The sequence below is a fragment of the Pelobates fuscus genome, chromosome 6 (genome assembly GCF_036172605.1).
Source record: "Pelobates fuscus isolate aPelFus1 chromosome 6, aPelFus1.pri, whole genome shotgun sequence".
Classification (NCBI taxonomy): domain Eukaryota; kingdom Metazoa; phylum Chordata; class Amphibia; order Anura; family Pelobatidae; genus Pelobates; species Pelobates fuscus.
In genome coordinates this window covers 86,885,198-86,909,757 of record NC_086322.1, presented here as the reverse complement: position 1 = coordinate 86,909,757, position 24,560 = coordinate 86,885,198, and the positions used below count along the sequence as shown (strand labels likewise).

The window sequence follows — 24,560 nt, the reverse complement described above, 5'->3', positions numbered from 1 at the left end:
CTTGCTTGTCCCCTTGCAGCCCGCATCGGCAATCCACCCGTGTGAAGTCAGGTGGGTGGGTGCGCCATTCGGCCCTCGATCGTGGGTGGCTTATCGTGCTGTCTCCGCCATTTTGGAAGCGGCCTCTTTGCACTGTGTCCGCTCTGCTGGTGCTTTGAGTGCTGGTGTTTCTGCACTCCGATGTCCCGCGGGGTGGTGACCGGGATCACCCCCGCCGGTCCAGGGGGGGGAGGGAACAGGGCCAGGTCCGCCTAGCCTCGTGCTTCTGCCTTGCCGCTGGCGGGCAGGATAGCAGGGGAGCGGCCGTCTACTGCACTCACCGCCCGAGCGGTCCCCATATGGATGACAGGGATCGCCCCTCCGAGGGACTAAAACTTCGCAGGAAGCCTCACCCCGGGACCAGGGTGGCTTTATACTCTGGGTCTCTGCTGCCAGTTTTCGATTGAGCATGAAAGTAGCTTTTAAATGCCAAAACTGGAGAGTTTTCCAGGATCTACTCCATTGTGCGTCCGTTCGGCATGGCGGTCCGGCCCTGCTCCCCCCACCCCCACCCCCCATTATATTATTCTGCCTGAAATTTAGTTTTTATTATGTAACAACATCTATATGTTTCTCTCTTTGTACTCGGTTTTAAATGGTTGAATGTGAAATGATATCACATTTTTTGCATACACTTTTAAAATGATATATTCAAAATATAAAAATAGATCATTATATGAAATATTAAAAAATTTAAACATTTCATAATAAATCATTTTTAGTTTTGGAATATCTATAAATCAGCCTATTACATATTTAAATGTAATTGTCACTTCTACTTTATCAGTTTCATCAGTAATGTTCTTTTGAATCCTAATCAACCATAAATGAAATAAAAGAAAAACAACTATGAAAAGTTGTTTGTGTCAAATTGGTATGTGATTAACACAGGCACTTTTTCTGATTAATATGTAGCTAAGTAATAATATAGAAACATCAGTATCATTCCGGAATTAATTGTCCTTACAAAGTTTACCGATATGCCTAGAATTCTTGGTTGTTGATCACTACAACAACCATGCGCATTTTCCATTTGTTATGTGGAGCCTAAATTTACAATCTCTCCCCCCACAAGTTATTGAGACCACATGTTCTTTGATTTAAGTAGACTTATTGATCAACTTGCAACTTGCAAGTGATTATTTTGTCAAATAAGACTCATAATGCTTTCTCTGAGTTTGATCACATAGGAACACAAAATAATTGTTTTACAATAAATAGAGTTTAATTGGCAAAAGGCCACACAGCACAATGAAGTCTCTATTCTCATCTGTCTAAGCCAGTGGTTTCCAACCTTTTTTTCACTTGAGTAAAACGTTGGCAGTCAATTTCCATAAATTGTACCCCGAATATTAGTGAAATGTTTGCAATTAATATAGTTGCTGTTATTTCAAATGTATACATTTTTCTCTGCCACATCTCCCCCTTTTCTCTGCCCTTGGCTCTCCTCCTCTGCCCCAGGCTCTCCCTGCTCCTCCTCTATCCCACTCTCTCCCTGCACTTCCTCTGTCCAAGTTCTCCCTGCACTTCCTCTGTCCAAGTTCTCCCTGCACTTCCTCTGCCCCAGGCTCTCCCAGCTCCTACTTCCTCTGCCCAAACCTCTCTCTGCTCCTCCTTCCTGTGCCCCAGGCTATCCATGCTCCTCCTTCCTGTGCCCCAGGTTTTCCCTGCTCCTCCTTCCTCTGCCCAAGGCTCCCCTGCTCTTCATTATACCCCAGGCTCTCCCTGCTCCTCTTCATACACCAGGATCTACTGTCCCTTCTCTGGTCCAGGCTCTCCTGCTTCTCCCTGCACTTCCTCATACCCTCATACCCTCTCTGATCCTACTCTGCCCCAGGCTCTCCATGCTCCTCCTCTGTCACAGGCTTTCCATGCTCCTCCTCTGCCCCAGGCTCTCCCTGTTTCTCCTCAGCCCAAACCTATCTCTGCTCCTCCTTCCTCTTCCCAAGGCTTCCCAGCTCTTCCTTATACCCTGGAAGGGGGAGGTGTGGGGGGGGGGGGGGGGCAAGTGAAAGTGTGGGGAGTAAAGGGAAGTGTGTGTGGTCATTGTGGGGGGGAAGGATGACTGTGTGTGGGGCCACATCACATGAAGCAGGAATGCCAGAAGTGCAGCCGCAAATCACTCAATAGAACATTTGAAGCCACCTGAGATTTTAATCAGGTTGGGCATGTGACATCAGACTTAAACAGACCATCGGGCAACTGCTCTGGATAGGCCCTGCGGAAGGCAATTCCGCCATTACAGAAACTGCTTTGCGTACCCCCAGGGGAACTGAATCTTACCCCTGGGGATACGCGTACCACGGGTTGGGAACCCCTGGTCTAAGCCAAAGCTAGGCAATCTTCTGTACTCTAGACTTTAGATGTTGTGGTCTTTATTTCCCCAGTCTATATATCTTCCCTGTAGTATTTACACTGATCAGCCACAATGTTAAAACCACTAACAGGTGAAGTGAATAACATGGATTATATCATTACAAAGGCAGCTATCAAAGGAGGAGCTATATTAGGCAGCAAGTGAACTTCAAGTTATTGAATTTCATGTGTTAAAAGAGAGAAAAATGTGCAAACGTTCTGAGTGACTTTGACAAGGGCCAAATAGTGATGGCTTGACCACTCGGTCAGCATCTCCAAAACGTCAAGTCTTGTGGGATGTTCCCAGTATGCAGTGTTTTAGTACCTACCAAAAGTGGTGCAAAGGAGGACAACCAGTGAACTAGTGTCAGGGTCATGGGTGCCCAAGGCTCATTGATGCCTGTGGGGTTCAAAAGGCTAGCCCGTCTGGTCCAATCACACAGGAGAGCTACTGTAGGTCAAATTGCTGAAATACTTCATACTGGCCATGATAGAAAGGTGTCAGAATACACAATGCATCCCCTGATGATCCTTCAATGGGCATCAAGACTGGACCATGGAGCAATGGAAGAAGTTTGTCTGGTCTGATAAATCACATTTTCTGTAAGATCAGGTGGCTGGCCGGGTACATGTGCGTCAATTACCTGAGATGGCAGCAGGATGCACTATGGGAAGAAGGCAGATCAGAAGAGGCAGTGTTATGCTCTGGACAATGTTCTGTTGGAAAAGAAGAGCATAATGCAGACGTTACTCTGATAGAGACCACATACACACCTTCATGGCAATTGTGTTATCTGATGGCAGTGACCTCATTCTGCAAGATAATGTACACTGCCACAGTGCAAACATTGTTCAGGAATGGTTTTAGGAACATGTCAAAGATCCCAAGGTGTTACCTTGGCCTCCAAATTATCCAAATATCAGTCTGATTGAGCATCTGTGGAATGTGCTGGAACAACAAATCTGATCCGTGTAGGCACCACTTCACAACTTGCACGACTTAAAGGATCTGCTGCGAATGTGTTTGGTACCAGATGCTACTGGACACTTTCAGAGGTCTTGTGGAATCCATGCCTCAATGCATCAGAGCTGTTTTGGCACCACGAGGGTGACTTACACCATATCAGGCAGGTGGTTTTCATGTTGTGGCTAACCAGTTTATAAATGTAAACATTCCTCATGTGAATTTAGTTCCCCTGAGAGTTTAATATTCTAGTTGCCTGAAAGTCCTTAAATTCTAAAGATGTTTCACTGTGTATCTGCTAAGCATATCAATGAAAATAGAGAAGATTGTGAGTAATGAGCAAAATAATTAGTTTTATACTTCAAATGTCATGTCCTACAATAAATCTATTTTTTTTCTTATCTTTTCCTCATCTTCATTTTTTCTTGACATGTTTTGTTCTGTAGTTATTAAAGTAGAAGTACATAGTTACCCATATAACTCTCTACAATATATAAAATGGCACATTTTATATGCCCAGACTAAATTTTTATATTAAAGTATTAAATCATTGTGTTCCCTGCAGCCCTTGTATTGCTTTATCTTTAATTGTGTAGATATTTTTCAAATCATGCTGTCGATTGCCTCTACTGTTTATGAATACTTTTTGAGTAAACTATATTGCGAGCTTGAGAATTTCAAATAATTCCCACTGTCTGTGTGTGCACTTCAAGTGCTATATCCACAGACCTGGTGCCAATAGAGCCCTATTGCTTTCCCACAGATGTCAAACAATTATAGAACAAGTACTTGTGCCGCACGTGGACTTATCCTGCAAGAGAAGTCTGCTTCTATAGACTTATGGGTGGCCAATGCAGAATTAACACTGATTGGCTCAGAGGGTTCAGTTGTACTCCGCATTTGAGCTCAGTCCTGCATGGCTTTATTTATCTTTGTAGAGCAAACCGGATTCTCCTCCAGAAGAAGACTGGGTGTCAGGGCTGTGGTGCATGGTGAAACCCAGGAAAGTTGTTAAATAATGCAAAAAAAGTTTGACTGCAAACCATAGGATGGATCAGGCACTCTTCCCACCATAACCACTGCAGCATTCTGTAGTAGTTACAGTGCTTGGAATGTTGCGTATTAATTATGTTACCAGAATTTTTGTTCCCAGAATACAGCAAAGAACATGCGACCATGCAGCAGAGAAGAACTCCTTGATCAGCCTAGTTCATCTATAAATGTCTTTCTTGATTAATCTCATAGATTGTAAACCCGTTTTGAGCAGGACTTTGTTATTTTTTTTTTTGCATCCGTCAACAATATTTTGTCCATACTTTGAGGTTATATATCCCCACTGTATAAGTGTAAAGCACTGATTTCCATGTTCACTAAAATTATTTTCTTTCACTAGCCTATTCCAGGCACTGGTGAACTCTGCAATAGTGTAATAACATCTAGAATATCTCGTGCTCTAGGAAGAGTTACTACTCATGCCAGGTGCACAATATGATACATAACATAACAAGACTATAGGAGTTTATTTGCAAAACACAGAATTGCAGTGAATTCAAAAAATCAAATTGCAGGTATTAATCAAGTATTAAATCAAATGCTTATTTATTAGACGAATAAACTGTGTTTGGCGTGTCCATGCTGTGCGTGTGAAGTCTGAAAGTAAAATCTTATGAAATTTGAAGGATCTGATGAATTAAGATGTTTTAATGGTTGTTTGACAGCCTTTATTTGTGTTTTCAGCCAAATGTAAACCTATTCTCTGTGAAAATGGATGGCATCCATGCCCAGTGGCACATAGGGAAAGATAAAGATAGTGTCACGTTACTCTACTCCTGGAATTTCACTCTGCCACCTGACTTGTTTGAATTTGCCCACTGAAACCCATGTACTCATCACTTGACCCAATCAGAGACTATGCCCTGTTCAACACCAGAAACCTATAGATACATGTATTTGGCAAATAACCATTTTAAAGAGGTCTGATTCTACACCTTGATGATGTTACCAATGATCGCCCTAGTAGATAAGATAATACACAGAACTGTCTTTTAGATTGTCCAGGATGTAAGATCCCCCAGCCAATGTGATTGACCTCAGAAATGTTCGAGCAGACTATACTGAGAGATTGGAGCATGTTGTTCTACAAAGTACCAAGATTTTTGGAGACCAATATGCCCCAACCATTTGTAAAGCTTTTTAAATCAAGACCATAGTAAAGAACTTTCAGTCCCGTGCCACGTTACTAGAGCTCTGGCTGTTGTACCGTTATTAAAACATTAAAGAGGAGGTGAGGTTTTTTTTTCTGCTTTCCAGATATATAGCTAACAAAAAAGGGCAGAATTAATGGTGGCCAATATTACCTGGGAGTCCGAATGCCATCGGTTTCCAGGATCCAGGAACATGTTGGGGAGATAGAGTAAATCACACCATTCAATAAATGTTTTTTTTTTTTTTTACATTTTATTGCGTTGTGTGATGTCACCCAATTTGTACACATGAATTGCCCATTTTAACTAGTTAATATTTAATATTGAAATGGGGAAAAAAAAACTAAACTTTTTTTTATGTTTAAGTGAACATTTCTCAGCCTCTCTAGCCCCTGGAATAAAATGCAGTATTATACACATTTTTTTTATTTAAAATGTAAAAAAAAAATGTTTTCTTTTTCTTTAAGCTCTTTGTGGAGAACCAGACAGCTTCCAGTGTAACAATGGAATTTGTGTGCCCGACAAATTGCTGTGCAATGGATACAATGACTGTGATGACTGGAGCGACGAGGTACATTGCAGTAAGTCAGTGTAATTTTAGGATTTTTATCATCTAGGCCTGGAATGTCCAAGTGTGCAGATTAGGTTAATTGTGTCAATAATGACATCTGCTTACATTCGTAACATCCCCTGGATGTTGGACAAAAGTAACATCCCCAGGACATACTTGAAAACCAGAGTAATCTGAATGTACCTTCACTGGTTAAATACTTTATTATTATTATTATTATTATCAGAAAGGCTAACTGCAAAGTCTTCTGCCCATTACCCGCCTCATACAACATGTGGTTCCTTTGTTTAATGTCAGCCAACAACTCCTCATACTAAACCAATATCTTCACAGGTCAAAGGTATGTGTAAAACAAATTAAAGATGAAAGCACATTTTAGACAGTTTGAAGTGGTAATTTAAAATAAGTTAGCATTTTTTTTATATATGAGGTTTTTGAGTTATGTTTACGATTACTTTCTGTCTTACTCAATACTTTCCTTAGGCATTTTCCAGCCAATTGTCATTCTGTAATTCCTAGTTAGAGACTACAGTTGTAGATAAGTTGAAGAAAATTCTAAAACAGGAAATTGTTTAGCGATGATTCTTAAAAATATTACATAGTTGGTGACTTTGGTGACTATATGGACTTTGTTTTATGCCGTTCTTTTATTTCTGGAATAAAGTAATTTTTTAGAAGCACTTATTTGTTCCTGTTTTATCCTTCTCATCTGCTGGAGTGGGATTTGGATCTCCCTTAAGGATCCTATTGTTATCCAGACCAGAGCCAGGTTATCCTATGGCTCTACTTTTGTGAGTGTGCTATTTAAAGACACAGTGATCTATCTCCATTTTATCAGTTTTACACTATTGTATCCCCCTCTGTTTCTGTTTCAGTTTCATTGTTTTGGCTGGAATTTTGAAGAGAGGGAAGTATTTATATTTATATTTGCTACATTCTGCTCCACCTATTTTTGTTGTATTATATTACTGTATTTGTGAAGGTGAAGGGGATACCTCACTGGTGTGTTGAGCAGCCTTTAATCTTTGGGACGTACTTGCTTGTGTGTATATAAATGTAGAGCAGTCTTTGTTCACGAATTGTCATCCTTTAACACGTTTGCACCGAGTGACATGCTAGGGCCGTCAGAAACAACTGTACCTAGAGGATTGTTGTTCCATCACGTCATGGTTTACAGATCACAGTATGGAAACATGTATGTCGTGGTCGGCCAGGAAATGCCGATACCAGGACAGTCGCCGTCAGTATCAGACATTTTACTCTCAGAGAGCGATCACAAGTGTAAAACTACCATTACACTAAAATATTGGTCATAAACATTACATTTCATTATTTATTTTTTCTATGACTAATCATTTGTCATTAAAATAGGCTAAAATAGCACATTGATTGGACCCATTTATCAGGTTTAGCTGCTAGAATTTAAGCTGGCATTAAATCCAATCACAATGCAATAACAAATATTGGCTGAAACCAGTCAATATTTATCGACCATTTTCAGCCAATAGAATGTAACCAAGAACCATCTTAGATAGTATTCATGTATTGGATTTAAAAATTATTTTTTTTAATTAATTTTATTTAATTATGTTTTTCATTATTTATGAAGTCTTATTTTTTTTCTGTGGAAACGTCTGAAGCTATACGGCAAAGGACAGTGAAGTACAACCCCAATTCTTAAATGCTGCGGTGTGTGTTTGACAGTTTCCTTAATGCATGCTGAATGCTTTATTGACTCTGTGATTTACAAAAGCTTGAATAACACTGAACCATATAATTGGCTGAAAATCCCAATGAATTACTGCTTCTTTATCAAGCGTAATCCGACTGCCACTCTTCTCAGAACACATGGTGGTACATAATTACCCTGACACTTGGAGAAGGCTGCTAATTTGTATAATGTCATCTGTACTTAGTATAATAACTAGATGAAGACAACTTTCATTTAACAAGGAAAAAGGAAAAGATTATTTAAAGGGACACTCCAGCACCTTACACCATATGCACCAATGCTTAAAAATATTGTTATAGGCAGAAATATAAATAGATTCATTACATATACATATATATCCCTTTATTTATGGGTTTATGTTTTATTTATTTATTCATTAGTTTTGTTAAATAAGTATAAATGCACATACATTTACACCTACTATAATGGGAAAATTCGTTTTTTAGTGGAATAATATAGTGTCTCTTCCTGATTGGGTCACAACATTTCTTGTTGAAAGAAAAAAAAAAAGACTGAGGTATGCAACATTACTTTTTATAATGATTAGATATGCTTTTATTTTTCAGCAAGTAAAAAATGATTGTTTTTTTTTTCTGTGATCGCCGTCACATGATCAGACACATGGTTGTAGTTTGGGTGCTTGGATTGTTCCTTTTAGTGGAAGAGTCTGCAAGGCATTCGTTACTAAACTGAAAATTTGAGTTTTTTTGTGTTTGTATTTTTTTTTTATCAGAACTGTTTATTCATTTTCATATTTCTTTCAAAGTGCTATTACAGTTCTTCTCCCAGACTTGATCTGTACATCTTGTGCCTAAAGCCATTTGTCTCTTTCCGTATTCTGTAGCTTACATTGTTGATTAGTTGCAACATCTGTGATAGTACCATTTGATTTGATAATTATTGAAATCTGTTAAAATGGTAAAATAATGAATTTCGGGCATAAACCACAATTCAGCACATTTGCGAGTTCAGTTATTGTATTATTTTGATTGAATACATCTGCCAAAATGTATGTGCGTTGTAGATATTTTATATATACAGGATATTCTAGATATCCTAATGCCATAAGTGTTCTTCAGACTTATCCTCAGCTTCGCTAACAATCCAGAAAGTCATAATATCCCTGCTCCAACAGAGTAGAGTTTTGAGTTGATTGGTAGCCCATTTATTTTCATTGTGACAGTTTCCTGGTAGTAATATGTCATTACATTCTGGGAAGTCTGTGAGTCCAGAAGAAAGTTCTGAAAATACTTTCAAGACAAACAGCCATAAAATTGTTAGCTAATGTCAAGCCATTTAGGACAATATCAAGGCAAGTCCCATGCCATGAGTCCTTATGTGATTGTTCCTGGAGTGGTTTTGTACAGAAACACAGTCCAAAACACTTGTTCATTGTATCCGTCATACTGAACACCTGAGAAGTTGAAATACTGTTCTCATGCAGTACAGTGCTTGTAAACTTGTGCACAAATGTATTTCAGCTGGTTTGCACAAATAATGGCAGAATGTACCTGTGGAGTCTCATCCACACGTGAAAACCAGGTGGATTTATTATTTCTGGTGTATATAAAAGGAATTTGATGAATTCAGAATGCAGCTAAAAGCAGCTAACGAAGTCTAGTCAGTTGTTAAAACATTGAATTCCTAATTAAATTCACAATAATTTGCCATTTAAGACACTCTGTACTATGCCTTAGCTTTTAGAATATATCCTAATCATTGCTGTATTGGTAGCTTAAATAATGATATTTTTTTAGACTGCAGTGAACACCTATTCCGATGTAACACTGGGAAATGCCTGAACCACAGCTTGGTATGTGATGGATATGATGACTGTGGAGACCTAAGTGATGAGCAAAATTGTGGTATGTACAAAAGAGAGCCACACAAATGATGAAAAGGTTTAACTTATTTTGTTTTTGTTTGCTTTTAGCTTAAAGTTTGTTGAGAAAACGTAATTGGTTCATATCATTAGTATGAAAGGTTTCTATCATAGTAGGCTACTACTATAACACTACCTTATTTTGTTTAGAAAATAATGGAATGTTTACCGTAAGTCCTCTGCACATTGATTAACTTTTTAGCTGCCCAAAGGTGGAATGTCCAGTGGAGTATTAAACACCTCGTCCACTACTGAGTGTAAGCATAATTACCGTATTTATCGGCGTATAACACGCACTTTTTCCCCCTGAAAATAGGGGAAAAATTGTGGGTGCGTGTTATACGCCGATATCCCATAATTACTTACCTGTCCTGAAGCGTGGGCCGGCTTCACAGCTTGCACCGCGGTACAGGAACTTTAATTTCATGTTCCGGTTTCCGGCGGGACTGAAAGGAAGTGTGCACAATAGTGTGCACACTTCCTTTCAGTCCCGCCGGAAACCGGAACATGAAATTAAAGTTCCTGTACCGCGGTGCAAGCTGTGAAGCCGGCCCACGCTTCAGGACAGGTAAGTAATTATGGGAGGGGGGGGAAGTACACTATGGGAGGGGGGGAAGTACACTATGGGAGGGGGGGGAAGTACACTATGGGAGGGGGGGGAAGTACACTATGGGAGGGGGGGAAGTACACTATGGGAGGGGGGGGAAGTACACTATGGGGGGGGGGGTGAAGTACACTATGGGAGGGGAGGGGGGGGAAGTACACTATGGGAGGGGAGGGGGGGGAAGTACACTATGGGAGGGGAGGGGGGGGAAGTACACTATGGGAGGGGAGGGGGGGGAAGTACACTATGGGAGGGGAGGGGGGGGAAGTACACTATGGGAGGGGAGGGGGGGGAAGTACACTATGGGAGGGGAGGGGGGGGAAGTACACTATGGGAGGGGAGGGGGGGGAAGTACACTATGGGAGGGGAGGGGGGGGAAGTACACTATGGGAGGGGAGGGGGGGGAAGTACACTATGGGAGGGGAGGGGGGGGGAAGTACACTATGGGAGGGGAGGGGGGGGGGAAGTACACTATGGGAGGGGAGGGGGGGGGAAGTACACTATGGGAGGGGAGGGGGGGAAGTACACTATGGGAGGGGAGGGGGGGGAAGTACACTATGGGAGGGGGGGGAAGTACACTAGGGGAGGGGAGGGGGGGAAGTACACTAGGGGGGGGGGAAGTACACTATGGGAGGGGGAGGGGGGGGAAGTACACTATGGGAGGGGGAGGGGGGGAAGTACACTATGGGAGGGGGAGGGGGGGGGGAAGTACACTATGGGAGGGGGAGGGGGGGGGGGAAGTACACTATGGGAGGGGGAGGGGGGGGGAAGTACACTATGGGAGGGGAGGGGGGGGGAAGTACACTATGGGAGGGGAGGGGGGGGGAAGTACACTATGGGAGGGGAGGGGGGGGAAGTACACTATGGGAGGGGAGGGGGGGGAAGTACACTATGGGAGGGGAGGGGGGGGAAGTACACTATGGGAGGGGAGGGGGGGGAAGTACACTATGGGAGGGGAGGGGGGGGAAGTACACTATGGGAGGGGAGGGGGGGGAAGTACACTATGGGAGGGGAGGGGGGGGAAGTACACTATGGGAGGGGAGGGGGGGGAAGTACACTATGGGAGGGGAGGGGGGGAAGTACACTAGGGGAGGGGAGGGGAGGGGGGGAAGTACACTAGGGGAGGGGAGGGGAGGGGGGGAAGTACACTAGGGGAGGGGGGGAGGGGGGGGAAGTACACTAGGGGAGGGGGGGAGGGGGGGGGAAGTACACTATGGGAGGGGAGGGGGGGGAAGTACACTATGGGAGGGGAGGGGGGGGGAAGTACACTATGGGAGGGGAGGGGGGGGGAAGTACACTATGGGAGGGGAGGGGGGGGGGAAGTACACGAGGGGAGGGGAGGGGGGGGAAGTACACTATGGGAGGGGAGGGGGGGGGGAAGTACACTAGGGGAGGGGAGGGGAGGGGGGGGGGAAGTACACTAGGGGAGGGGAGGGGAGGGGGGGGAAGTACACTAGGGGAGGGGAGGGGAGGGGGGGGGAAGTACACTATGGGAGGGGAGGGGAGGGGGGGGGGAAGTACACTATGGGAGGGGAGGGGAGGGGGGGAAGTGCACTATGGGAGGGGAGGGGAGGGGGGGAAGTGCACTATGGGAGGGGAGGGGAGGGGGGGGAAGTACACTATGGGAGGGGAGGGGAGGGGGGGGAAGTACACTATGGGAGGGGAGGGGAGGGGGGGGGAAGTACACTATGGGAGGGGAGGGGAGGGGAGGGGGGGGGAAGTACACTATGGGAGGGGAGGGGGGGGAAGTACACTATGGGAGGGGAGGGGGGGGGAAGTACACTATGGGAGGGGAGGGGAGGGGGGGGAAGTACACTATGGGAGGGGAGGGGGGGGAAGTACACTATGGGAGGGGAGGGGAGGGGGGGGAAGTACACTATGGGAGGGGAGGGGAGGGGGGGGAAGTACACTATGGGAGGGGAGGGGGGGGGAGTACACTATGGGAGGGGAGGGGAGGGGGGGGAAGTACACTATGGGAGGGGAGGGGAGGGGGGGGGAAGTACACTAGGGGAGGGGAGGGGGGGGAAGTACACTATGGGAGGGGAGGGGGGGGAAGTACACTATGGGAGGGGAGGGGGGGAAGTACACTATGGGAGGGGAGGGGAGGGGGGGGAAGTACACTATGGGAGGGGAGGGGAGGGGGGGGAAGTACACTATGGGAGGGGAGGGGGGGGAAGTACACTATGGGAGGGGAGGGGAGGAGGGGGGGGGGAGTACACTATGGGAGGGGAGGGGAGGGGGGGGGAAGTACACTATGGGAGGGGAGGGGAGGAAGTACACTATGGGAGGGGAGGGGAGGAAGTACACTATGGGAGGGGAGGGGAGGGGAGGAAGTACACTATGGGAGGGGAGGGGAGGGGGGGAAGTACACTATGGGAGGGGAGGGGAGGGGGGGAAGTACACTATGGGAGGGGAGGGGAGGGGGGGAAGTACACTATGGGAGGGGAGGGGAGGGGAGGGGGGGGAAGTACTCTATGGGAGGGGAGGGGAGGGGGGGAAGTACACTATGGGAGGGGAGGGGGGGAAGTACACTATGGGAGGGGAGGGGAGGGGGGGGAAGTACACTATGGGAGGGGAGGGGGGGGAAGTACACTATGGGAGGGGAGGGGGGGGAGGGGGGGGAAGTACACTATGGGAGGGGAGGGGGGGGGGAGTACACTATGGGAGGGGAGGGGGGGAGGTACACTAGGGGAGGGGAGGGGGGGAAGTACACTAGGGGAGGGGAGGGGGGGAAGTACACTAGGGGAGGGGAGGGGGGGGGAAGTACACTAGGGGAGGGGAGGGGGGGAAGTACACTAGGGGAGGGGAGGGGGGGGAAGTACACTAGGGGAGGGGAGGGGGGGAAGTACACTAGGGGAGGGGGGGGGAAGTACACTAGGGGAGGGGGGGGGAAGTACACTATGGGAGGGGAGGGGAGGAAGTACACTATGGGAGGGGAGGGGAGGGGAGGGGAGGAAGTACACTATGGGAGGGGAGGGGAGGGGGGGAAGTACACTATGGGAGGGGAGGGGAGGGGGGGAAGTACACTATGGGAGGGGAGGGGAGGGGGGGAAGTACACTATGGGAGGGGAGGGGAGGGGGGGAAGTACACTATGGGAGGGGAGGGGAGGGGGGGAAGTACACTATGGGAGGGGAGGGGAGGGGGGGGAAGTACACTATGGGAGGGGAGGGGAGGGGAGGGGGGGGAAGTACTCTATGGGAGGGGAGGGGAGGGAGGGAAGTACACTATGGGAGGGGAGGGGGGGAAGTACACTATGGGAGGGGAGGGGAGGGGGGGGAAGTACACTATGGGAGGGGGGGAGGGGAAGTACACTATGGGAGGGGAGGGGGAGGGAGGGGGGGGGAGTACACTATGGGAGGGGAGGGGGGGGGAAGTACACTATGGGAGGGGAGGGGGGGGAAGTACACTATGGGAGGGGAGGGGGGGAGGGGGGGAAGTACACTATGGGAGGGGAGGGAGGGGAGGGGGGGAAGTACACTATGGGAGGGGAGGGAGGGGAGGGGGGGAGGGGGGGGAAGTACACTATGGGAGGGGAGGGGGGGAGGGGGGGAAGTACACTATGGGAGGGGAGGGGAGGGAGGGAGGGGGGGGAAGTACACTATGGGGGGGAGGGGGGGGAAGTACACTATGGGGGGAGGGGGGGGAAGTACACTATGGGGGGGAGGGGGGAAGTACACTATGGGAGGGGAGGGGGGGAGGGGGGGAAGTACACTATGGGAGGGGAGGGGGGGGAGGGGGGGAAGTACACTATGGGAGGGGAGGGGGGGAAGTACACTATGGGAGGGGAGGGGGGGAGGGGGGGAAGTACACTATGGGAGGGGAGGGGGGGAGGGGGGAAGTACACTATGGGAGGGGAGGGGGGGGGAGGGGGGGAAGTACACTATGGGGGGGGAGGGGGGAAGTACACTATGGGAGGGAGGGGGGGGGAGGGGGGGAAGTACACTATGGGGGGGGAGGGGGGAAGTACACTATGGGAGGGAGGGGGGGGGAGGGGGGGAAGTACACTATGGGGGGGGAGGGGGGGAAGTACACTATGGGAGGGGAGGGGGGGAGGGGGGAAGTACACTATGGGAGGGGAGGGGGGGGGGAAGTACACTATGGGAGGGGAGGGGGGGGGAAGTACACTATGGGAGGGGAGGGGGGGGAGGGGGAAGTACACTATGGGAGGGGAGGGGAGGGGGGGGAAGTACACTATGGGAGGGGAGGGGGGGGAAGTACACTATGGGAGGGGAGGGGAGGGGGGGAAGTACACTATGGGAGGGGAGGGGAGGGGGGGGGAAGTACACTATGGGAGGGGAGGGGGGGGGGAAGTACACTATGGGAGGGGAGGGGAGGGGGGGGGAAGTACACTATGGGAGGGGAGGGGAGGGGAGGGGGGGGAAGTACACTATGGGAGGGGGGGGGAAGTACACTATGGGAGGGGAGGGGAGGGGGAGAATACTATGGGAGGGGGGAAATTTCCTGCAATTTCTTTCTAAAAATTAGGTGCGTGTTATACGCCGGTGCGTGTTATACGCCGATAAATACGGTAAATGATATACCATATCCACCACCTTGAAATCCTTCTACAAGGTTACAAATTAGCTAACACCACAAATATCAATACAAAAATATATTATTGGTGGGAAATGGAAATCTGCAAAATGCATATTTTGCTATTTTTAGGAATGTAAATACTCTCATGCAGTACATATGTTTGCCCGATAAAACCGAGAAACCTTTCTTTTTAAGGCAACACAAACTGCTGTGCCCTAAATTTAATGCCCTTTGATGTAACCCAAGCCGTTCTAATTATTATTTTTATTTATATAGTGCCAGCAAATTCCATAGTGCAGGGCAATGTCCTTCTAACTCCATGCAGTTGTAACTTTTGAATTGTGCAGGCTGCAGTGCAGGGTAGGGTAGGATGGTGTCACAGACATTCCATCTGTAAGCTGTAGAACAGAAGGTCAGTGTACTGTTTCAGACGGTGTTAAATAATAGTCATCTAAGTAATATATGGATCCTTTATCTTCTGATAGTCTACTCTGTGCTAATATTTAATTAGCCTTACTCATTTATGAACACAAGCGCCGAGATAACTCTTTAAATGTAGTAAATATCTGCTCTTTATCTCGTTGCTTAGATTGTAACCCGTTACAAAGTTATCGGTGTGGAGATGGGCGATGTATAACATTGAAGTGGGTGTGCGATGGAGACCATGACTGTGCAGACAAATCTGATGAAGTCAATTGCAGTAAGTAGTATTCAATGTAATATTGTGGCTGCTATGGATAATAGCAGAACACTAACGCTGTACTAAAACAAGGAGAAATTCACCTTAGTAAGTTGCCTTTTTCTAGTAGACCATAGACCTGTGCATATAGATGTGGTTGAGTCCAGTTCGTTGGACTTTAGGCCAAATGGTCATTTAATTTAGTAGACCCTGAACTAAAGCAAGGAGAAATTAGCTTTAGTAAGTTGCCTTTTTCTGGTAGACTCTATGCATATATATTTAGCTGAATCCAAATCGCTTGACGTTGGGCCAATTAGTAGTTTGGCCAGATTCCATATGTCAGGAGTGCCTTAAGGACGTATAACCAAGCAAATGACTAGCCCGATGTACAAGCATGCTGTCTGCTTCAGGATTTGAAGTTCTGCCCCTGCCCAAAAATAATGAGATGACAGATGAGAAAAATTATGTTTGATTAGGGAACAGCAGCTAAATGCTGATATTTTTCAGATCAAGTGAGAAGTGACCCAAATAGTGCCCATCAGTGTATCACTCTATATTATGTCTATATTTTGGAATGCAAAGATTAGCCTGTTTTTTCGCACCCTTTTTGGTGTGTTCGAATCGTTTTCCCAAGTATTTTTCATATTAAGATGAGCCAAACAGGGGGGCGTGGCTAGCCGAGCTACAGAGTGGTCGAGGTTTTACTGAGCTCCCGCTTTACGAGTTTAAAACTGCCTATTTTGCCACAAACAGAGAAAATTTAAACATCGTTAATACCTGAGACCCCCTCAAGAGAGATGGGGCGCAAGCATCGAAGACTGGCCCAAGCGGAGAGCAACAGTCAAGCAGACATCCGACTGTCCTTCGCCAGACCACCGCCGCAGGCCCGACTAAACATGGCGCCTGTGGAAGCACGCAGCTCCAGCGACTCGGAGCGATCACTGGAGGAAGAGATACCCCAAGCACCCCAAACCAGCAGTGGGATCTACCAGAGATCTGAATCAGACTCAGACAAATCCCCCTCCACCATGGGTGATATCAAAAACCTCTTGCGGGACCTGAGGGAGGTGTGGAAGGCCGACCTCGCTGGAGTACAGGTGGAGGTAGGAGGCCTGAACCGCCGCATGAGCGACGTAGAGTCCAGGGAAGCGGAGAGGGGCAGGATGCTGGACGATACCAGCACCCGCCTAAACACACTCACCCAACAAGTGCAGCGCCTCTCCCGCACAGTTACCTCCCTAGAGACACGGCACCGCCGGAAAAACATAAGGATCCGTGGGGCCCCAGAGTCCATAGGCCAAGAGGCCCTGATCAGCTTTACCCACGAGGTCCTGAGAGAACTCGGAGTGCAGACAACGGGAGAGAGACCGCCACTTGTGACGGCCTTCAGGGTCCGGAAAGCCCCCACGGCACCCGCGGACGCTCCCCGGGACATTATAGCTGTCACCAGAGACACCAACGTGAAGTCCTCTATAATGGCGCGGTCCAGACAAAGACCGAGTCTACTAATTGCCAACACGAAAATCACAATATACGACGACCTACCTTTTGCAGTCTTACTCGAACGGCGTAGGTTTGCACCCACCACCCGGATTCTGCGAGACAAAGGTATTAAATACCGATAGGGACTGTCGGGTACACTAGTGGTGCCACGCGGAGACGCAGTTCATGTACTATCGGCCTCCGAGGATCACGCAGCATTCCTGAGGGGCCTTGATCTGCCAGCACCGCTCCCAGAAGAACAACAGCCGGCAGTAACCCAGTCGACCGGGAACCCCACATGGAAGAAGAAACTCGGACCCAGACCAACCAGGGACGGGCAAACAATAGCCCTACAAGACCCTCCATAAGACTCTCAGACCAGGAGTAACCCAGCAGGGATGACAAGGAGGGACAGACAACTACCACCCACGATAGCACACCTGGGACTGGTTTTAGGGACTTACATAAGGAGAAATATTATCTGCACTAACCCCTTAGAGTGCTCCCAATAGTTGATGTACTCTAAGACGAATTGATGTTGTACTCCTAATCGATGCCTCTTTTATTTTATTTTACTTTCTCTTATCTTATCGTTACTCTGAACCTAAGGCCATAAATACCGGTACACATGTTTTTATTCAGTATGCTTTTACCACACCGACCCCCAACATGGCTGAACCTTACGGACTAGCAGGGCACATGGGGACCAGATGGGCTCCACCAACATACCTACGACAAAAGGGGGGGGGGGGAAATCAGGGACTGATACAGATACAGACCACACCCACCAGGTGACACACGTAGACCCACCCAGACTCTTCTGGCACCGACACTTAACTCTCCAGGGCCTCTTTGAACTTAACGGTAACTCAACAACAGATCCTGTATGCCAGGGCGGAGGAGGATGACAGATGAAGCATCTGTCCCGCCCAGGGCACCCACATAATCCCATACCAACAGGCCACTTAACATGATAACGAGCAAACCGGTACAGCACACCAAGAGAATAACTTACCAATCCGATTTTGTTGATTTGTTTATGTATTTTATGCCTGTTTATTTCTCACTGTACACCAATGTTCAGGGGAATATTGTTCCCTCATTATTATACCACAATGACTTGTATATATGACATCTATATATGGCTATAAGTTATTGCATGCAAAGATCTGTCTCCGGACAGGACAAATGTAACTCAGTTGAATAACACTCCTAACGGCGCAACATAAAATTATATGACTATGTACCATACTGCGCCCGCAATCGCTGTTGTGGCGAGGCGGGAATGTAAGAATTCATTACATGCGCTATGAAAAGGAAAAATAAAGAATTAAAAAAAAAAAAAGATGAGCCAAACAGTCAAACGAGTGTCAGAGGTCCCAAACCAAATTTCATTTTTGGAAAAAATGGTTCTGGTGAACAGAATTTTTTTTGTTCTGCGCAAGTCTAGCAGACAACAACCAAACTGAGCTTAGTGTAGCGAGGCATGTAACATGTAGAACAGACAGGCTAATTAGGGAGAAAAGTCAATAAGGATGAATTGGGTGAAATAAAAAAGATGAATTATTTCCAATCCAAAAATATTTACTTCATCGTTTATATATATATTATCCATGAAGAAAGATCATCACTGGTCTTGTTAATCCAAGAAATGTTTTTGTTTCTTTTAGTTTCCACGATTAGGTTCCATCACATCAACAATTCGGTTCGTATCTGGACTTTCATCACTTTGATCCTGATGAAAGCCTGCATGCGGACTGTAACGTTGATTAGATTTAACCTATTCGTGGTAAATAATGAAACATTTAATGGATTAACAAGACCAGTGAGTGCCTGTCATCGTGAATATTTGTCATCAGGCTGGAGGAGCACCATGGCACGTATGACACAAATGCGAGTGCTGGATCGTGGATAATATAAATATTATATAACCTATAACAAATTATAAAGTAAAAACCAAATATTGAGATAAAACAGAATAAAGGCCTGACTATAATTGTGTACATAATTAATAGCATATTTATATCCAACAAGAAAAGTTCTATATCTCATTACAAAACCGAGAGGAAAAAAAAGAAAAAAAGTAAGAACATGACATTAAACAGATGCTGAGTTTCTTTCTTATGAAACACAATTATTTTGATTTATTTGTATAGCGTGTCACAGTCAGGGTCTGACAGAATGTAAAAATGGGCAATGCATTCCCAGTGCCTTCCGCTGTGATGGAGACAGCGATTGTAAAGATGGGAGCGATGAAGAGAACTGCACTGAAAATAAGGGTAAGTGGAAGACACGTTTTTTTTTTTTTTCCAAAATTTGTAATGGGAAAATCTTCTGCTTGCAAAGTTTATTTAAATGATTAGCTAAAGTGCTCCTCTCTTTACCGTTGTCAGGCACGTTTGGTGAGTCATGGCGTAAGATTGTATTTATTCGATCCTAGGGTGAAATAATAGGTTTCGCATCACCATATTTCCTGGGGGGGTTTTTCTGTCTGTTTCAGAAAGTACAATTCTAATTTGTACTTACAACCATGAAACACAAACACACTGCATTTGAACTCTATAAAGTGGCTTGATTCTTATCGCAAAGTGTCGGTCTATCCTTAAGAATAACAGAGTGAGATGTATTCCCAGTCGTTATGGTGGCTGAGTTAAGAGGATCAGTCTAAGCACCTACACCACTTCAGCTTACCCATACAAATATATTGTACGTGCAGTCTTTTGGCTTTGTTTGTTTTGCAGAGATATTTGGCTAAAAGAAAACTGTCAGTTAGCTACAGTATTTTGTTATTTTTGTTTTATTTGTTTTGTTCATCATTTATATTCAGCATGCACACACAAGGTTTGAGAAGACTGCACAGTTTATTCAGGACTTGCCCAGATTACACCTGCAAGTTTGTGCGCACACAAAGCACTTGTATGATTAAATGCTGGCAAATAGGGAACTCTCCACCAGCAGGCTGCGATCTGCTTATGCCAATCTGAATCTTCCCTATGATTAGCATTAGATTGGACAATCCTGCGGATTACTGCACATGTGCAATTCATCTTCAATGCTTCTCTGTTATAAGTATTTGGCTCAACACTGCGCAGAATTATAAGGATACACTGATACTGGAAGAGCTGGGACAAAACTGATGTTTACACCCTCTAAAATTGTTCCTGCGGCTCTGCTGTCAAGCATAGATGGCTGACTAGCATACCGAACACACTGGCCAAAGTTCCTGTTACTTATCTCTCCACCAGCCCACTGTAGCTCCAAAAAGGCATGTCATAAGTACTGAAAACATGCACCCCCTTGTGGACATGCACCTGTAAACAGGTGCCTACTCTGCCTAATGATTACTCATGTATGTTTGTCATGATTAAATCTACTGTTTACATTCTTACATTTCCCCTTTTATCGATGACTTGAGATGCAGCTGGTTTTGAGCAGGGCAGGGCAGGTCATGGGGTTAGGTGGGTAGAACCCAACAAGTCAGGGCATGCTAAGACCCGCCATCTTTAAGTTTCATGGACCTAACAGAACCCTAACAAATACCATTGCATTTTGCCAAACACTAGATTTGTATATGGAGCTCCGAAGCAGCCTAACCAGGTGACTTATCTCACTTTATTTATGTTCTTGTATAACAATCTTCAGTGTAGAATTTCAAGCATTGTCAGAAACCATGGAGAGCTGGAAGTATAAAATGCCAATCAACTGAATTATATGGAAATTATAATCGCTTCTGGAATTGTGTGGGAGTTTTCCCTGATTACATAATACTAATGAATTGTAAGTGTCCATAGATATTTAAGATAATTGAAATGACTGATTAATGTAATGCAAGGTGAATTGGTTCCCTGTGCTGAAGCTAATTAATACTACAGGTCACTCATGCCAAGAAGAAGATCCAAAATGCGTTTACCCAGCGTGCTCAGGGGCATGTGCCAGTGATCCAAACTGTGGACTACCTCACAACAAGACCAACTGCAGTATGTACATAAATACTTTTTTCCCCCTTTCATGCAAATACTTTAAATGAGCCTATTTTCCAAAGTTGATAGTTTTTTTTTTTAATTATTCTTTTTTTTATTCTTTCTTATCTTTAATTGTTCGCCACATTCATTGATGTAAATATTTAGCTGAATTGCAAGCAAATCCATAAAGAGAGGTGCATTAAAAATATTAAAACTTTATTTTAACAAGTGTTGGGTAAGTTGCAGCACAGATGTGCATTTACCCCTAATATACTATTTCAATACATAAATTCTCATTTGTGATAGGATAACTCGTCACTGACATGGTTTGTCCTAATACGTGGTTCTACTGTGTATTAAAAAAAAAAAAAAAAAAAAAAAAAGTCCAACAACCCCTTTTGGAAGTAGTGTTTCTTGAATAGATTAAATAAAGCTCTGTAAAACAACCATGTCATTTTTACACATCTGATTCCTTTCAATCAGGTTTTCTGTACATGCCAGGCCACTGTCTTCAGATATTGGCCAAATAGTCCCATGACCTCTATCTGTCCTTCAAAAATACATTTGTACATGCCACTGCATTTGTTGTAGAATTCCAACATTCATGATTGACATTCTAATGCTGACAAAGCATATATATATATGGTCATATTTTAGTCTCAATATGGAATTTGTAGTTTTTGGTTGTGGTGTTCACTAATGCTGCAAATGAAATGGGAGGTAAATGTATTGTCCACCTTTAATCTTCTTGTGCTTTGAAGCATTGACATACAGCGATTTACTCACTAACACAGTAATTGAGCAGACTTGACACCAACATAACTGCAATGTTTCCTAAACCCTGACCTAATTGTGAAACCCAGTTGTCAATACAACTTAAATAACTGTGGCAAAATCATGTTTGTTTGTTTTTTCAGATTTATCTTGCCAAAAATAGTTTGCTCCAAAAACATATTGTGGTTGAAGGGGATGCATAACATTTATGTCCCTTTTTTTTAATATATATTTTCATAATGTCGGCGTACATATTACCCCTGATCATAAAACTATTATAACATTACATTCATTTATTACTATGGCTTATTTAGAATTAAACTTATATTAACACTGATGATGCACAGATTTTACAATATTTTGTGTATTGTTTTATTAACTGCGGTCTAAAGAACTTGGGTAGAAGTTAGACATATTTAATAAAAATCAACATCGGGCCAGTCACTTTTAAAAAAATATAAGAATTTCCATAAATATGTATTGATACTTTGAAACCGTACATGTATTGCTATGCTCTGCCAGTCTAACATCTCTAGAACAATGCAATAAAGACTAGATTATGTGTTTCATGCATAGAAGAGCCCCAGATGTAGCCCACCAGGCGTGAAAATAACATGCTTCACAAACCCCCCTCCTTGCCTTGGAGCCAGCTGGAATGGATAATATAGCTTTGGCACTGGACCCAAAGCATGCTGCTTGTTCAGGAACATGTAACAGGCTGGCTTCATCTGTAAATGCAGAAATGGTACAAATGGGAACTAAATAATTCTATAGCAAACAAGAGGATTATGTGACCTCCGGTAGTATACATTGATGGAGAAGTAATAAGATAAACAAGGGAAATATCTTCAGAATCTTATGTGCCATGCCTTTAACCTCTTTGTGACGAGGTCTCGATTATCTAACATGGCAATTTTGCCAAATCATTGGTCCTTAAGGAGTTAAGAATACTTTTTAGGCCACTTTATGCCATTCTAATGAAATCCTTATATCGGATTTAAAAAAATGAACATTCTAGATAAGATCCGCTTCTTTGTATCTTCCAAACACTAATCACTTCATGTACAATTCCTTTCACATTATGATCTACTAATTCCACGCACCATTATCTGTTACGTAAAACCAATACACATTTCTAGCTGTTATAATGTGTTCATATATTAATATTTATAAGATTTAAGACTTGGCGCTTAATTCACCTAGAACCCCAACTGTCTCTAGCTGCCATAATGACCATAAATAACCATAATCATAAGAGATCTGTTAATGTCTAAACTTCCCCCAGTATGTAGAACGGTTCTACATACGGTACCACACAGGAGAGAGGGAGACGGACTAGCACTAAGCTGCTCGAAAACTGGTAATGATAGGGATTCACTAAAAACCTGGTAATGATAGGGATTCACTAAAAACCTATATAGAACAAGGGAAAATAACTCTCTAGAAGAGAGTATTCCCACTCTTCTAGAGAGTTATTTTCCCTTCCCCCAGTATGTATCCAGTTGATTATATTTGTAATGCTAATCATATTGGACACATTTCTGCCTTTCGTTTGCATAGTAGCTGCCACTTATCCCAGTGCAGTAACGATAATGAGGGTTTCCAAAGACTTTCTTTTTAACTGTGGTGGAATTAAATTGGCAGGGGATCTCCAAAGAGGGAATACAATCTGTGTATACACAAGTCTTGTATACCAGATGATCAGTTAATTGTTGGCCCTGTTATTATGTAACTGTAAAGTTATTCAAGTCTATAAGAAAGTTACATAAATATTGTGTGTTCTTCATGTATAAAAGTTAAATGTGCTGAAAACAAGCAGGTAGTATACCAGCATCGATCACATATGTTAAAATATACAGAAAAAAACATTTCCGTGGCTACAATAAACCTTAAACTAGGATTTTCATGAGATGCCTGGTAATGCACACACCTACATCAATAAATAAGTAGATAATCCCATTATATATAACATTTAAATCCCATAATTAGAGTAAAATTGCCATACATTTCTACTTTTATAAAACTGTGAACAAGAACATGGTCAATCACCTGGTCTAAATTCTGCTCTCACAGACGCACGAAGTACAGATGATCTGTTTAATGGCCCCACGTTGTTCCTCTCTAACCGAGTGAACTAGGTGAGAATCTGTCCCTGTTCCCAAATAAAATCAATTTGAAAAAATATATAAATTCCTTATTTTAAACATTTGTACAGTCCCATGCAGATGTATCACTGAGAGGATTTTTACAGCTGTTATTGTGCAATACGTCTTGAAAACAAGGAAATATTCCCTATGAAGAAGAAAGACTATAGGGTATGAAGACAAACAGGGAAATAAAACCAACATGTGTATATATATATATATATAATAAAATAGACGTAGAAATATGTTTACCAAACCACATGCAGAATGAAGCAATGCATCAAGTAATTTGAGCTAATAACGGCTAAGACAGAAAACTAATATTGTTTAGAAATCTCACAGCAGAGCAGCATGAACTGCTTGTTGTAGGATAACTGCTACTGTAAGGCGAACTCAATGATTCCTAGGGCCGCACAAGTAAAATAGAGCAGAAATAGGCATCCATCCCATTGGAAAAGTGGGGACATGTTGGAAACCAAGTACTTGTTAGATTTTCCCTCTTTCACTTTTCCAGCCTGTTCCCAAATGATAGCTGGGTTTAATCTCTAAATGGTTGATCGTAATATCTGAGAAGTTCTAGTAGTTATAAATAATTCTGTAATATTGGGGATCAGCATTTCCTGTAGTGCAG

At 44.4% G+C, this 24,560-nt stretch overlaps 1 protein-coding gene across 1 annotated transcript in view; it reads left to right on the top strand.

The window, feature by feature from the left end:
* The window catches only part of CORIN (corin, serine peptidase), a 281,043-nt gene that overhangs the window by 160,606 nt on the left and 95,877 nt on the right, over positions 1 to 24,560 (top strand). The window contains exons 6-10 of the mRNA XM_063457921.1: positions 6,030 to 6,143; positions 9,623 to 9,730; positions 15,478 to 15,588; positions 19,206 to 19,328; positions 20,922 to 21,026. Coding sequence (XP_063313991.1) covers positions 6,030 to 6,143; positions 9,623 to 9,730; positions 15,478 to 15,588; positions 19,206 to 19,328; positions 20,922 to 21,026 — 561 coding nt within the window. The remainder of the gene's footprint in view (positions 1 to 6,029; positions 6,144 to 9,622; positions 9,731 to 15,477; positions 15,589 to 19,205; positions 19,329 to 20,921; positions 21,027 to 24,560) is intronic.